Genomic DNA, 12,074 nt, shown 5'->3' with positions numbered 1-12,074 from the left:
CGAGGTTGCCCCCCACCTCGGGCTAACGTGGTGCCGGCCCCACCGCCAGGCACGAGCAGTGACACCCCTTGAAAATCTGAAAAGTGCGTGGAAGCTTCATTTCATGACGTACGTGCCGATGGTGCATGAGGAAAAAAGGTCCCCAAGGTGGGGGCACAGGCCTAGAAGGTTCTCTGCTGCAGAGGCGCTGACGTGCTGCTGGACGCCGGCGAGAAATCTGTGGCCCTTCCCAGCAGATGCGACCACGAGAGCCGCTCCCCCCTCTCTCCGGGACGAGTCCTGGGAGGCTCACCGGCTGTCAGACGGCGTGGTCTGGGGGACAGGGTGAGTGGGAGGAGGTGGGAAGCCCCTTCCTGTTGCCTTTTACGTCATGCCGAGGCCACACGGTCAGTTCCCCGTCCCCAGGGCACAGCTCGGCCCGAGGCCCCCTCCCTGCTCTAGGCTGCTGGGGGCCTGACGCACCTGGCATGGGGGTGGGGGGTGTGAGGAGCAAGCCCCGGGCATCTGCCAGCAAAGGGGGGCTCGGGGTTTTAGTCCCGGCTCCCCCACCGGCCCAGCCAGCCCCAGCCTTTCTCCGGTGCTGCCCACTGGCCAGCCCAGGGCGACAGATGCCAGCGGGCAGCCATCTCCCCAGGAGCACGGGGTCGGCCCAGCAGCCGGGGCCCCCAGGGAGCGCAGGCTGGCGCCGGCTCCTGGGCTTGGCAGAGAGCAGGACCCCGCTGTGTCTGGGGCAGGGGCACCGGGCCTCATGGACACACAAGCACAGCGTCCCCCGAATGCAGCCGAAACCTTTTATTGGCACCGTCCCCCACCCCAGCAGCCGCGGGCGGCTCTCCCAGGCGCAGGGCCGCGGGGCCGGGCCTCCTGCTGGCTCAGCCGGGTGGCGGGGACGCGGAACGCAAGGACTTGCAGTAGCTGCCTCTGAGCGCGACGCTCCTCCCACGGGGTGCTGGGCAGCCCGGGCAGGGCGTCTTCCTGGCTCCCCCCGGACTGTGTGCTCCGTCGTGGGGGAAACGGCTGTCCCTAAAGAGAGGGGCCGCCCTGGGGGGTGGCGCGGGCCCGGGCTTAGACCTCCTTCCGCAGCATGACCTTGATGTTGCTGCAGACCTGGCCCAGGGCGGCGAAGAGCGGGTTGCAGAAGGTGCGGATACAGAGCGAGTAGATGTGGCTGATGCACTGGATCTCGATCAGGTAGCTCTTGATGCAGGGCACCACCGCCCAGATGTGGCAGAAGGAGATGCAGGCGAACAGGAAGCCCCAGAGCAGGGCGAGCGGCACGCCCAGCAGCGTGGACAGCAGGCGGTAGCACCAGTACTTGGACACGGTGAAGGTGGTGTAGCTCACCTTCCACACCCCGTCGAAGCTGTAGGTGCCCTTCGGCTCCGCGATCACGTCCTCGAAGTCCACCTGCAGCGGCGGGAGGGCGGCCAGCGGTCAGAACCCCGGCCCCAGGCTTCCGCGAGCAGCACCCGATCCCCCAGGACCAGCTCCCTCCCGGTGGCCACTCCTGGAGCTCTTGCGGGAAGTGGGGGGGACTGGCTGGATTTTTGATAAGCCTCCAGATGCCTCACTCCTGGCCCAGGGGCAGTAGGGTCGGGGTCACCCCCTCATCTCATGGCTGGTAGCAACGCTTGGGAATTGAACGACTCCCTTAAGCCAGTGGTAAGTTACGGGGCAGGACTGGATCCACGGCGGCTCTCAGATTCCTATTATTTTGTGTCCCCTGGGGCCTGGGCAGTCCTGGTCATCCCAAACAGGTATGCGGGTGCCTACAGGTGGGGTGGTGAGTGGACCAAGGGTCCTGACTTCCCAGAGCTGTGTCACCAAGTACGCAGCAGTGACAAGTGCTTGGGGAAAGACAGGGCTGCGTGCACCTGTGGGGGACAGTTGTCTCAGCTCGGGGGGCGGCAAGGAAGGCTTCCTGGAGTAGGAGACAGACTGGAAGGTAGGGGAGCCAGAAGGGGACAGAGATGATGGCTGAGGGAGCTGTTACTGCTTGGAGCAGGCGGGGAGCCCATGAGCCCTCAGAGAGGGACTTGTGCTCTTGGCCTGAGGCGGCAGGGCAGGGCAGGGGAGGGCGGGCAGGCCGGCAGACAGCCCTGGTGGACAGTGGCTGACCTTGGCTTCTGCGCAGGGAGCATCTCGGGTGGGGCCTGGCTATGAGCAGCTTCGGGTGCTGCAGTGGGAGTGTTGGGGGATGGGAAAGAGGGTGCATATGGGGAGTTAGAAGCCCCAGCAGGAGTCCTGGCAGGACTTGATGCTGCCTGTCTTGGGGTGATGGCGTGAGAGAGTGAGGAACATGGATACTGATGGCTGTTTCAGATCCCAATGGCTGCTGCCCTCCCCACCGGTCGGATGCCCTGGCCAGTGCCTCACATAGCCAGACTGGCCTCTGGAGTGTGGCGCAGCCCCAGGAATTCTCCTGCAGAGGGAGGCCTTTGGGTGGAGACCTGCCTCCCTGCGTGGTCCCCGCAGGCTCTGCCTCCTTCCTGCCCGCTCCTTTGGCCCCTCCTGCCTTTTTTGGACCCCCCAAACCAAGAGTCACCCCTTTGCCTCCTCACTTTCCAGGGGGCAGACAGGCCAAGAGGAGGGAGGCAGGGCCTGGACTGAACCTGGGTGTCCTGACTGCCAGGCCAGGTCAGAGCTGGGGGGACGCTGGCCAACAGGGGTGATGACCCTCCAGGGCCTGGCCCATGCCCACTGGTGAGATGTGCCTCCAGGAGGCCCCGCCCTGCCCAGGGAGGCAGCGACCTCCAGCCCCATCACAGCCCAGCCTGTGTGCCCTTCCTTCCGGCCTGTCCCTCCGTCCAGCACCGATGGCTATGTCTGACCTCTGCGAGGAGGCAGAGTGGGAGGAGCCCCGGTGGGAGCGGCCCCACTGGGGTTTGAGCCCAGCTCTGCCGCTACTGCCTCTGGGGTCTTTAGCGCCGGCTTGGCCCCCTGTGCCGCGCCCCCAGGTTCATCACAGCGTGTCGGGCGTGAGAGAAACGAAGGCATGTAAACGCTAGGAGCGTGTTCTCGCCCCGCACGCCTGATTAATAACCACTGGCCACTGGGGGTGACGGAGCACTCCCAGCTGGAAGCTGAAGTCCCAAAGGTGGGCTTGCACCCGGCGCGGTGGCTCATCTGCTGAGTGGCTTCGGCAGTAACTCAGACTCTTGGGGCTTTCGTTCCTCGTCTGTAATGTGGATTTGCCAGTCTTACAACCTTGGCATGAGGAAGTCATTTTTCTACCATTCATCTGTCCATGGACCCTGATCCAGCCATCCATCCGTCAGTCTGTCCAGACAGCCAAACATCCATCCGTTGATTCATGTGTCCATCCATTCATAGCCACCCTCATCCACCAACCATCCATCCATCCACCACCTAGTTATCTAGGCACCCACCCATCTGTCCCCCATGCATCATCCCCATGCATCCATCATCCACCCGTCCATCCACCCGTCCATCCATCCATCCATCCATCCGTCCTTCCATCCCATCAAACGCCCACCCGCCCACTGACACCTGCATTCTTCCATGCATGTCAGCCACCATCCATCCATTTATCTGCCCATGCAAACAGGTAATCAGGGCCTCCCCTGGTGGCGCAGCAGTTGAATGCTGGGCTGCGAACCTGCCCGCAGCCTCTGCAGCGCCGGTTCGATCCCCGGCCACAGGCGAGGGTCCCACATGGTGCGGCAGACCTCTCCTGTGGCGCCCGCTGCTCCCCGCAACAGTGTGCTTCGTCAGTCTGTCTGTTCTGTTCCCCGCTCTGGCTCTAGTGAATTCTCTCACCCTCCTGCACTTCTGACTATACCCAGTGCTTGTATGTATGTATGTATGTATGTATGTATGTGTGTATGTATGTATAAATAAATAAATAAATAGATCAATCTTTAAAAAAAACAAACAGGTAATCACCAGCACCCACTCTGTGCTAGGCACCACCTCCAGTCAGCATTTAGCACAATTCCTTGCACCTGCTATGTGCCCAGTAATGCGAATGATTGGCTCAGTCTCTATGAAGTTCCTATGAACTATATTCCAGAAAATCTGTCAACACCCAGATCCCAGGCAGGACACATGTCAGGCTACCCGGTCGCACAGCCCGCAGCCCCAGGATGGAAGGGGTCCTTCCCCTCATTTTCTGCTTACAGTAACAACCCTACCCTCAAGAAGCTCTGCTGTGTCTTATAATTTGCATTTTTCTCGGAAGCCTTTGGTGACATAGGAATTATTTCCAGTAATCGCCCCCAGACACCATGTGCGGCGCCACACTGGGCTTTCTGGGAACCAGGACGGTGCTCCGGGCTTGGAGGGCTGTGCTGCACACAGGGGGCCGCCGCCTGCCGCCCCGGGGGAGCCTGGGTGGAGAGGCCGAGTGGGGGAGGAGCCTGCTCGGGCCAGAGCCGGTGCCAGTGTCTCAGGAGCCAGGTGACTCCACTCCTTAATCCGCTTCCAGAAGCAGAGGGGAGGTGGATTTTCTCGTGAGGGTGGCGAGGCAGCGGCTGGACCATGGGCTGGACGAGGGCCTGGGAGGGGGCAGCGGGCTGCTGCCTGGGGCGGTGTCCCCTCTCCGGCCCGTTTATTTTTGGAACAGCAGAGAAGGAGTAGATGAATTGGAACGCTCAGCCCCCGCTCCGAGGGCGGGGAAGGCGCAGGGCCTGGTGTCCTGAGGAGGGATGCAGGGGAGGCCAGTCGCCGCCCCCTACCAAAAATACGTCCCCCAGATTCCTGGTGACTCAGTCCTGGGGCATCTGGGGCTCTGGACAGCTTGTCCAGGGCATCTGTGGGTGGGGAAACAGCTCGAGGCAGGGCCGGAGACAGCTGCTCCAGGCTCCCCTTGGCCTCTGAGCTGCTGTTACTGCGTGGCTTAGGGCACCGTGATTTCCTCGCTGGGCCCCTGGGTTTTGTTTTAATTCTAGACCCAGAGGATTGGGCCAAGACCCCTAGTGACATGGAGAGAGTTTGGAGCCAGAAAACTTAAGGGGTGACTTAATTTTACGGGGTCGCTGTAGGGTAAGGTGAAAAAGCATCAGGCTTTTCTGCCCTCCCGCCATGAGGGTGGATGATGGACCTGCGGCCCCGAATGCACGCCTGATGGCGGCACCTGGAGTGGGGTGTGGGCATGCGCAAGTGGGTGCACCTGCGCTGAGACTGGGCCTGTAAGGGCGGGTCACGGGGACGCCAGCAGAGCAGCAGAGAGCATCAAACGACAGAGCGAAAGCCAGACCAGGAGAGCAAGAGTTCCCGAGAGAACGTGGGAGAGCCCAGAGAGAGGCGAGGAGCCGGGTACCTGGTAAATGCCAGGAAAAGTCTACAAAAGCCACGGAGGGCTCCAGGACTCTCCCCTTCACCTGCCCGCTCGGATCATAGAGATCGGGCCCGGTGCCCATCCTGCCACACAGGCGCCTTTTCCTGGCTAGTTACCTGGCAATTTCAAACAAGGTCCCCAGGCCTGCGCCCTCCCCAGGTGAGCACAGAAGTTTGGGGAAGCATTTGGAAACGTTGGCGGGAACTGGACAGGGTCATTGTATCGCCACTACATCGGAGGGTAACGCAAGTGGGAGGTGGTCTCGCAGAGGCCGGCTCTCCATTTCCTCTCTCCTGGCGCGTTTAAGCCCTGCGGGAGTGTTGGTGCAGCACCAGCCGGGCTGGCCCTTCACCCAGGTAACTTGCGAGGCGCCGGCCTGGGAGGCAGACACTAAAATGCAGAGCAGCTGCGAAGGGCCGGCTCCCTGCCTCGGTGAGCGCGGCAGCAGCAGGAACAGGAGTCCCTGGCGTCGGGCGCCCACGTCACAATCGCCCATGGGCGTTGGCCTCTGGTCTTGGTTTCTGCCTAGGCCTCCTCCGCCCCACGGGACAAGCAGAGCGCCCCGCGATCCTTGTCCTGACGTCAGAACCTGACATCAGGTGCCCGCAGCGGCTGAAGCAGGAGTGCGGTGCAGGGAGGAGGGCTTTGGGGCTGCTGGACCTGGGGTGCAGAGCACCTGAGGGGAGACCTGGGGCACCAGGGCTGGGCCTGTAGGTACTTGGGTTCATGTAAAGGGTCTGGGAAGGGACTGAGATGACAGGGCTCCTGGGGAGAGGAGCCCCAGCAGAGGACCCCAGCAGGGGCCCACAGCCCTGGACAGTGCCCCCTGGCTGTCTGCGCCCAGCCCCTCTGCTGCCCTCCAGTGCTGTTCTGGCCAAGCTAGAGGAATGCAGAGCAGTAGAAGAGCCGCACTGAGGCCTAGGCAAGGCTGTGCATCAGATTTTGGGGGGCAGAGTCAGTTTATTTCCCAGTATGAGTCTCTCCCCAGCTCTGTCCTGGCCTGTCTCTTCTCAGCGAGCCCAGCTGCCTGGCATGCCTCGTTTGATCCACCTGAATACACAGGAGGGTTGCTGGGCCAGTTCCAGAACTAGGCTGTGGGAAGGCATGGCAACGTTGACTTTGGGGCCTGAGCCAACATATTGGCAGCTCTTTTTTATATCCTGCTCTGGAGACGAATGGAGTGGCCCCCAGAATACCAGAAGAGGGAGCCCCCCAACTGAGCCCCCCTCCATGGCACTACCTAGCACTCCAGTCCAGGTGACTCCACCCTGCTGCTGCTGGGAGACCCCCTGACACGAGCAGCACTACCCAACAGAACCCCATCACCCCACAGAACAGTGACATCAAGTGCCTGTTGCTTTCAGCCCTCAGCTGACCCTCACAGAGCAAGGGTGAATGAGACCGTGTGTCCTTAGGGGGCGGGCGCTGATTCCGGAGCCTGGGCTGATCTTCTCTAGCACAAGGGGGAAATGTTTGCCTTTGAAAGTGCAGAATATTCAGCAGCCCTGCAGCGAAGGATTTCTGGTGCGTCTGCCTGCTAAGCTCCCCCAGCAGTGGGCCATGTTTTGGAAAACTCTAGACTAGTTGATCCCCGGACGGCCCCACAGGACTAAGTCTACAAGCCTTGGGGCGGGCTTCCCCTCTAACCCATCTTACAGGTATTTGACAGGAGGCCCAACCTTTCCAAAAGGAAGGAGCTGCCACTGGGGAGGCTGGCAGGGAGGGCGACCCTCTGCCCTCCCGTTGGCGGACTGTCCTCTCCTCCAGGCACGTGCTGTGAGCCCTTAGTAGTGTCTGCCCTGGACACAGGTGGGAGGGTCACACCTGGCCCTCACGGTCGCTGCTCCGCCGTCTGATGTCCTTCCCCGCCCTGCGGACCTTGCTGCTCTGTTCCCTCCCCTCGGGGAGCCTCACCCCACCTCCACATTTAGAGCTGCCACCTCCTTGCGAAGCGACATTTCCCAGGGGAAAGTGATGATTTCTTTGTCCTTCATCTGGTTGTAATTTCTGGCTTTAGCCCCTTCTACATACATTTTTACAGGAGAAAGAGCCAGGTCAGCCCACTGTCCTTCGGGGGGTGGCCGTGTGGTCCAACCCGGGGAGCAGAGTTTGTAAGACAGGTGGCCGGGGAGCCTCTGGGGGTTCATGAGCCTGAGCTGCAGGCAAAGTGCTGTGTCCTTCTGAAGGAGGAGGGTGTTTGCGGAAGGTGGATGCTGGCAGGGGGAGGGGCTGGCACCCTTCACCCAACCCCCTGCCAGAGGACTGAGGGGCGCAGGCGGGAAGCTGGAAGCTGTGGCATCTACCAGCGTAGGCACAGCGAGGGCTGCTGGGGACAGCCCTGGGCCCTCTCAGAAGTGGCTTGGGAGGCCTGTGGGTGAGGATGGGTCCTCAGGTACCCTCGGGACAACTGGGAGGCCCGGGGCCCCTAGACCTGCACAAGGCTTGTGGGCAGCGGGGGGCTGCCTGGGTCACCACCATCTCCCCCGACACAGCCAGCACCAGGCACGGTCTGGCACCCAGTCGGGATGCCTAGAGGCAGTGTTGGGGATCAGTCTGCCCAAGGCCTGGCCCTGAACCCCACAGACATGGATGACACCTGCTGGACTGTCCAGGGCCCGCTCCCCGCACTGTCCAGCCTGGGCTCAAGGGCGCTGCCGGGCCCCCCGCAGGAAGCTTTGACCCTGGAAAACCAAGAGGGGCCACAGCCCCGGCTGCCTCTGCCTCCGACTTCTCGTCACGGCTTCTCTGTGAACCTCAGAAGCTCTGGTGGAGAAGACGGGCTCCTTCACCAGCCTCTCCCCACACCAGGGACTCCCAGCCCAGGGAGGGAAAGGGATTTGCCCAGAGTCACACAGCAAGTCAGCAGCAGCGTCAGAGTTGGGGCCAGAGCCTGGGTCTCCGGGGCACCCCAGCATCTGTGCCCGCCGTGCCCTCTGCCGGCTTCTCCCTCCTCCCTTCCTGCCTCTTCTCCCCCGCACCCCCGGCGGGTAGGAGGAGCCAGGTGACCCCACCTGCTCACACAGACTGTCCCCTCCTCCCCTCCCAGCCCAGCACCGGCCTGCCCAGCCGGCCTGTGCCAGTCACCCAGCCCTGTCGGGTGCTCCCTCGTCCAAATCTCAAAGCCTTTTCATTTCTTATTCATTAAAAGTGAGTGGAAGAAGTCAAGTAATTCCCTCAACCAGGAACAGTCGGATATCTATGCCAAATAGTCATTTCCTCTCCACAAAGTGGTTTTTGGGGCCTTTTCCTTAGCCTTCAAGTCCTGCGTCTCTGGGGCTCAGAGCCTCTGGGAGGCTGCTCTCAGCCCAGGGGTGGGGGAACCCCAGGGGAGTGGCCCCAGGGGGAGGGAGGAGCCCCAGGGAGGAGCCCGAGGGAGGAGCCCCAGCAGCTGCCTGTGGCGCTGTCCTTCCTTGGGGATGGTCTGGCCCTGGAACCTGGGGCCAGCTCACTCCTGGCCCAGCAGGACCTGGAACCTTCTTTGCACTTGTCACCTTTTTAAAAAACTGCGTGCTCGTGCTCCTCCCTTGGGGTCTTGTCTCCCTCCCCAGCAGCCTACAGTGGATACCCAGGGGTGCCCTGGGGTATAAAGCTGGCCCAGGGCTGACTCTCTTCCTGTGGGTGCCTCTAGCTCCCGCTCAGCTCACACTTGCCCTGCTCTCTGCCCACCAGGCCCAGCGCAGGCCCCTGGTAATCGCCTGGGGTGTTTCTGTTGTGCAGCGGCTCTGAGGTCGGTTTACCCAGAGGGGGAAATGCTCTGAGCCTGGTTTTACAGGGAAGCAGGCTCAGAAAAACTGGGTGCCTCGGCCAGTGTATTTGGGTGGAAAGGCAGGGTTTGAGACCAGATCTGTCGGCCTAGCCTGGGGCTCTTCCCTCTAGGGGAAGGCCCAAGCCATGGCAGACACTGTTCCACCCCTAAACAATACCTTTAGTGTGTAAAATTCCTCCCTAGGCACCCCTGTTGCAGCACCTGTCACACTGTGCTGTTATGACCCTCATCCCACCCTTCATGGTGTCTAGAAATACTAGCTTAGTGGGGAGATCTGGGTGGGGAGAGATGCCCTGCGTGTAGTGGGTGCTCCTGATTGCCTGAAGAAGTCAGGAAAGGCTTCCTGGAGGAGGCGGTATTTGAGTAGAGTCTTGAAGGGGAGTGGCCATTGGCCACAGGAGAGGAGGCAGAGGCCTCTGGGGTAGCCCCGGGTGTGCTGGTTGGTGTGACCGGCTCCAGGCGTGGGGGCTGGAGACTGGGCGTGAACTAGGAGAAGTAGCAGGTGCGGCAGATTGTGGTGTGTTTTGAAAGCCGGAGCGTCAGCCGTGACCCAGGGTGGGAGGGAGCGTGGGAGGGAGACGCCCCACTGAGGTGGTGGTGCCAGGCCTGGCCAGCTTTAGAAGCAGCCCTTGGCCTTGACATGCGGCCCTGTGCAAGTGAAGAATTCTAACTGGGCTTAATTTTTATAAAAGTGTAAAAACAATACTTGACCCTGCCATTGGAGGACTTTAGAAACTGTTTGGAGCCATTTCGGGCAATGAGGCGATGTCGTTCTGTGCGCTTGATGAAATCGGAGCACAGCCAAGGCTTTCTGATGAAAATGCGGATCCGGACAGGCTGCACCCGCCTCTCCCCTACCTGCCGGGTGTGCAGGGGAGGGGGACGGCTCACTGGTCTCCGGTCCCCGCTGTCCACGGTTACGAGGGATAGGACACCGTTGGGGATCCCGTGGGTTAAATCTCAGGAGAGTTCACAGCACCTGTTTCTCTTTCTTCCTTAAAATCAGGGCTGCCGGACAGCAGTCACACAGGGCACTGCCGTGGGTGGTGGCTTTCCCTGTTGGGGACTGACCTGGGTTCTGATGCACTTGGGGGCCTGAGGCCCCCAGGTTTTGTCCTGTTAACAGCTCTTCCAGTCCCCCTGATGCTGGTGCTGGGCCCCCTGCTCCAGGAATTCTGCTCCAGAAAGCTCCCTGTGGGGCCCGAGTGGAGGCTGAGTGTGTGGGTCTGGAGGCCTGACTCAGGCAGAGACCATGGGGGGGGCCCTCGCCTGGGCATTCACATTCAGGGGCCCAGAGGCCCTTGGGAGGCCCCTGGCCTGGCCACCAGAGCTGGGGTCAAGGGGAGTGCAGGTGTATGCTCTGGACAGGCCTCCACACCTTGGGGTCCAGTCCCCAGGCAGTGCTGGGAAGTGAGTGTCCCTGCAAGGGGCCAGGCCTGCTGGCGGCTGCCCTCCGGGATTAACCCTGCACCCACAGGCAGATGCAGAAACGCCTCCTGGCACTGAAAAGAGCCCAACTTGGCCACTGGTTCTTTTCAGCCCAGGCCCAGGTCCAGGAGCCCTGGGGAGGGGCGGCAGAGTAGAAGGAGGCCTTTCCTTGGTCACCTGCCTCCCCACCGCGCCGGCACCTGGCTGTGCGCGCAGCTGTCTCACTTGGGGCTTGTGCAAGCAGGTCTGGTTGATTTGGAGAAGACAAAGAGAGAAGGTCTCTGGACGGGGGAGCTGACCACATGGCAAGTAGAGCCCTCCCCAGGTAGCCCCCAGATGCTCTGCAACCCGACCCCAGCAGACCCAGCCTACCTTCACGATGTCCTCGTTAATGTTCTTGGGGTCTCGGTTCACCAGGTCGATCTCCTTGCAGTGAATGTCCTTGACGATCTGGGCCTCCAGGTCTGTGTGGTCTTCGTTCATCATCGTGGCGGGGGTCCCGGGGTGGCAGCGCTGAGCTGCTGGGCAGGAGGGGCTAAAAAGACTGGGGCTAGGGACACCAATTCAGTGTCCCCAGACTTGTGCCCCCACTGGCTAAATAGGCCCCACCCTGCATGCCGGCCGACAGCTGTCCCACATAACTTCAGCCGGCCTCTGGCCCAGCGCTCGGTGGCAGGCCTCCAAGCTAAAATTAAGACTGTCGCTCGCCGGGCAGGCCCAGCACGCCTTAAAGGGGGCGCTTGGCATCCCCTGCATGCCCAGGGTGGCTCAGCCGTGGGGCCTCGGGGGTAGGGGGCCAGGGCAGCCCTCTTCCCTCCTCTCACAGCTGTGTGAGTGTGGGCTCACCTCGCCTCTCCTGGCCACCATGTCCCCACTTGAAAAATGAGGCAGTAGTCGAGGCTCTCCTTACCCCTGGGGAGAGCAGAGAGGCCCAGGCGTGAGTCGGGCTTGGGAACTTGAGCCCTTTGGGAACCTTTGGGTTCCTAGGAGTAGTTAGGCCCTGGCCCTGCTCCCGGCCTGGAGCGGGGCAGAGGACCTCCCATGTCTGGGGGTTTCCCCTGGGAAAACAGAGGAGAGTCGATGGACTGTGGTCTATGGAGGGGCTGGCAGCAACACGGGAAGGAGACCACCAGGCAGCCTGCCCACCCACCTCTGCCTTCTGATGCATGAGTCTGTGGGGACAGACTGAGCAGGAAAATAATTATAACAAAATGTGTCAAGGGTTACAGGTCAGAGGTATTTTCCAAACATTTGCCCTTGGAATACATACAGGGCAGTGACTTATTCTAAGGGCATCAGGGAAGACTTCCTGGAGGAGGTGGCTTTAGAGTTAGGTGTTGAAGGACAAGCAGGAGTTTGTCACATGGAACATTTTGGGTGGACTGACTCTAGATAGGACATTCATAGGGCTGGTGTGACCTGGAGTGGCGAGCAGTGTGCAGTGACCAGTGCAGGGGGCTTGGCCCAGACCTGGGTGTGAATCATCACGGATTCTATCTAGAGAAGATGGGAAGCCACTGAAGGCTTCAGAGCAGCAGAAATCCTTTATCGGTGCATAAAGAAGACGCTGGTGATTGCATC

General features: G+C 61.3%; 1 protein-coding gene across 1 annotated transcript; it reads right to left on the bottom strand.

Annotated features, from left to right (window-relative positions):
- Positions 1-1,052: 1,052 nt before the first annotated feature.
- Positions 1,053-10,979, bottom strand: CAV3 (caveolin 3). Its single transcript, XM_037519636.2, has 2 exons — positions 10,866-10,979; positions 1,053-1,407 (listed from the first exon to the last, which is right to left on the bottom strand). The coding sequence occupies exons 1-2, from the start codon at positions 10,977-10,979 to the stop codon at positions 1,066-1,068; spliced, it is 456 nt and encodes a 151-aa protein (XP_037375533.1). The 3' UTR covers positions 1,053-1,065.
- Between the last annotated feature and the right edge of the window lie 1,095 nt (positions 10,980-12,074).

The sequence above is a fragment of the Talpa occidentalis genome, unplaced genomic scaffold, assembly GCF_014898055.3.
Source record: "Talpa occidentalis isolate TD23 unplaced genomic scaffold, MPIMG_talOcc4v2.1 talOcc4.10, whole genome shotgun sequence".
In the NCBI taxonomy this organism is placed as follows: Eukaryota; Metazoa; Chordata; class Mammalia; order Eulipotyphla; family Talpidae; genus Talpa; species Talpa occidentalis.
This window is presented reverse-complemented; position numbering and strand designations above follow the sequence as displayed.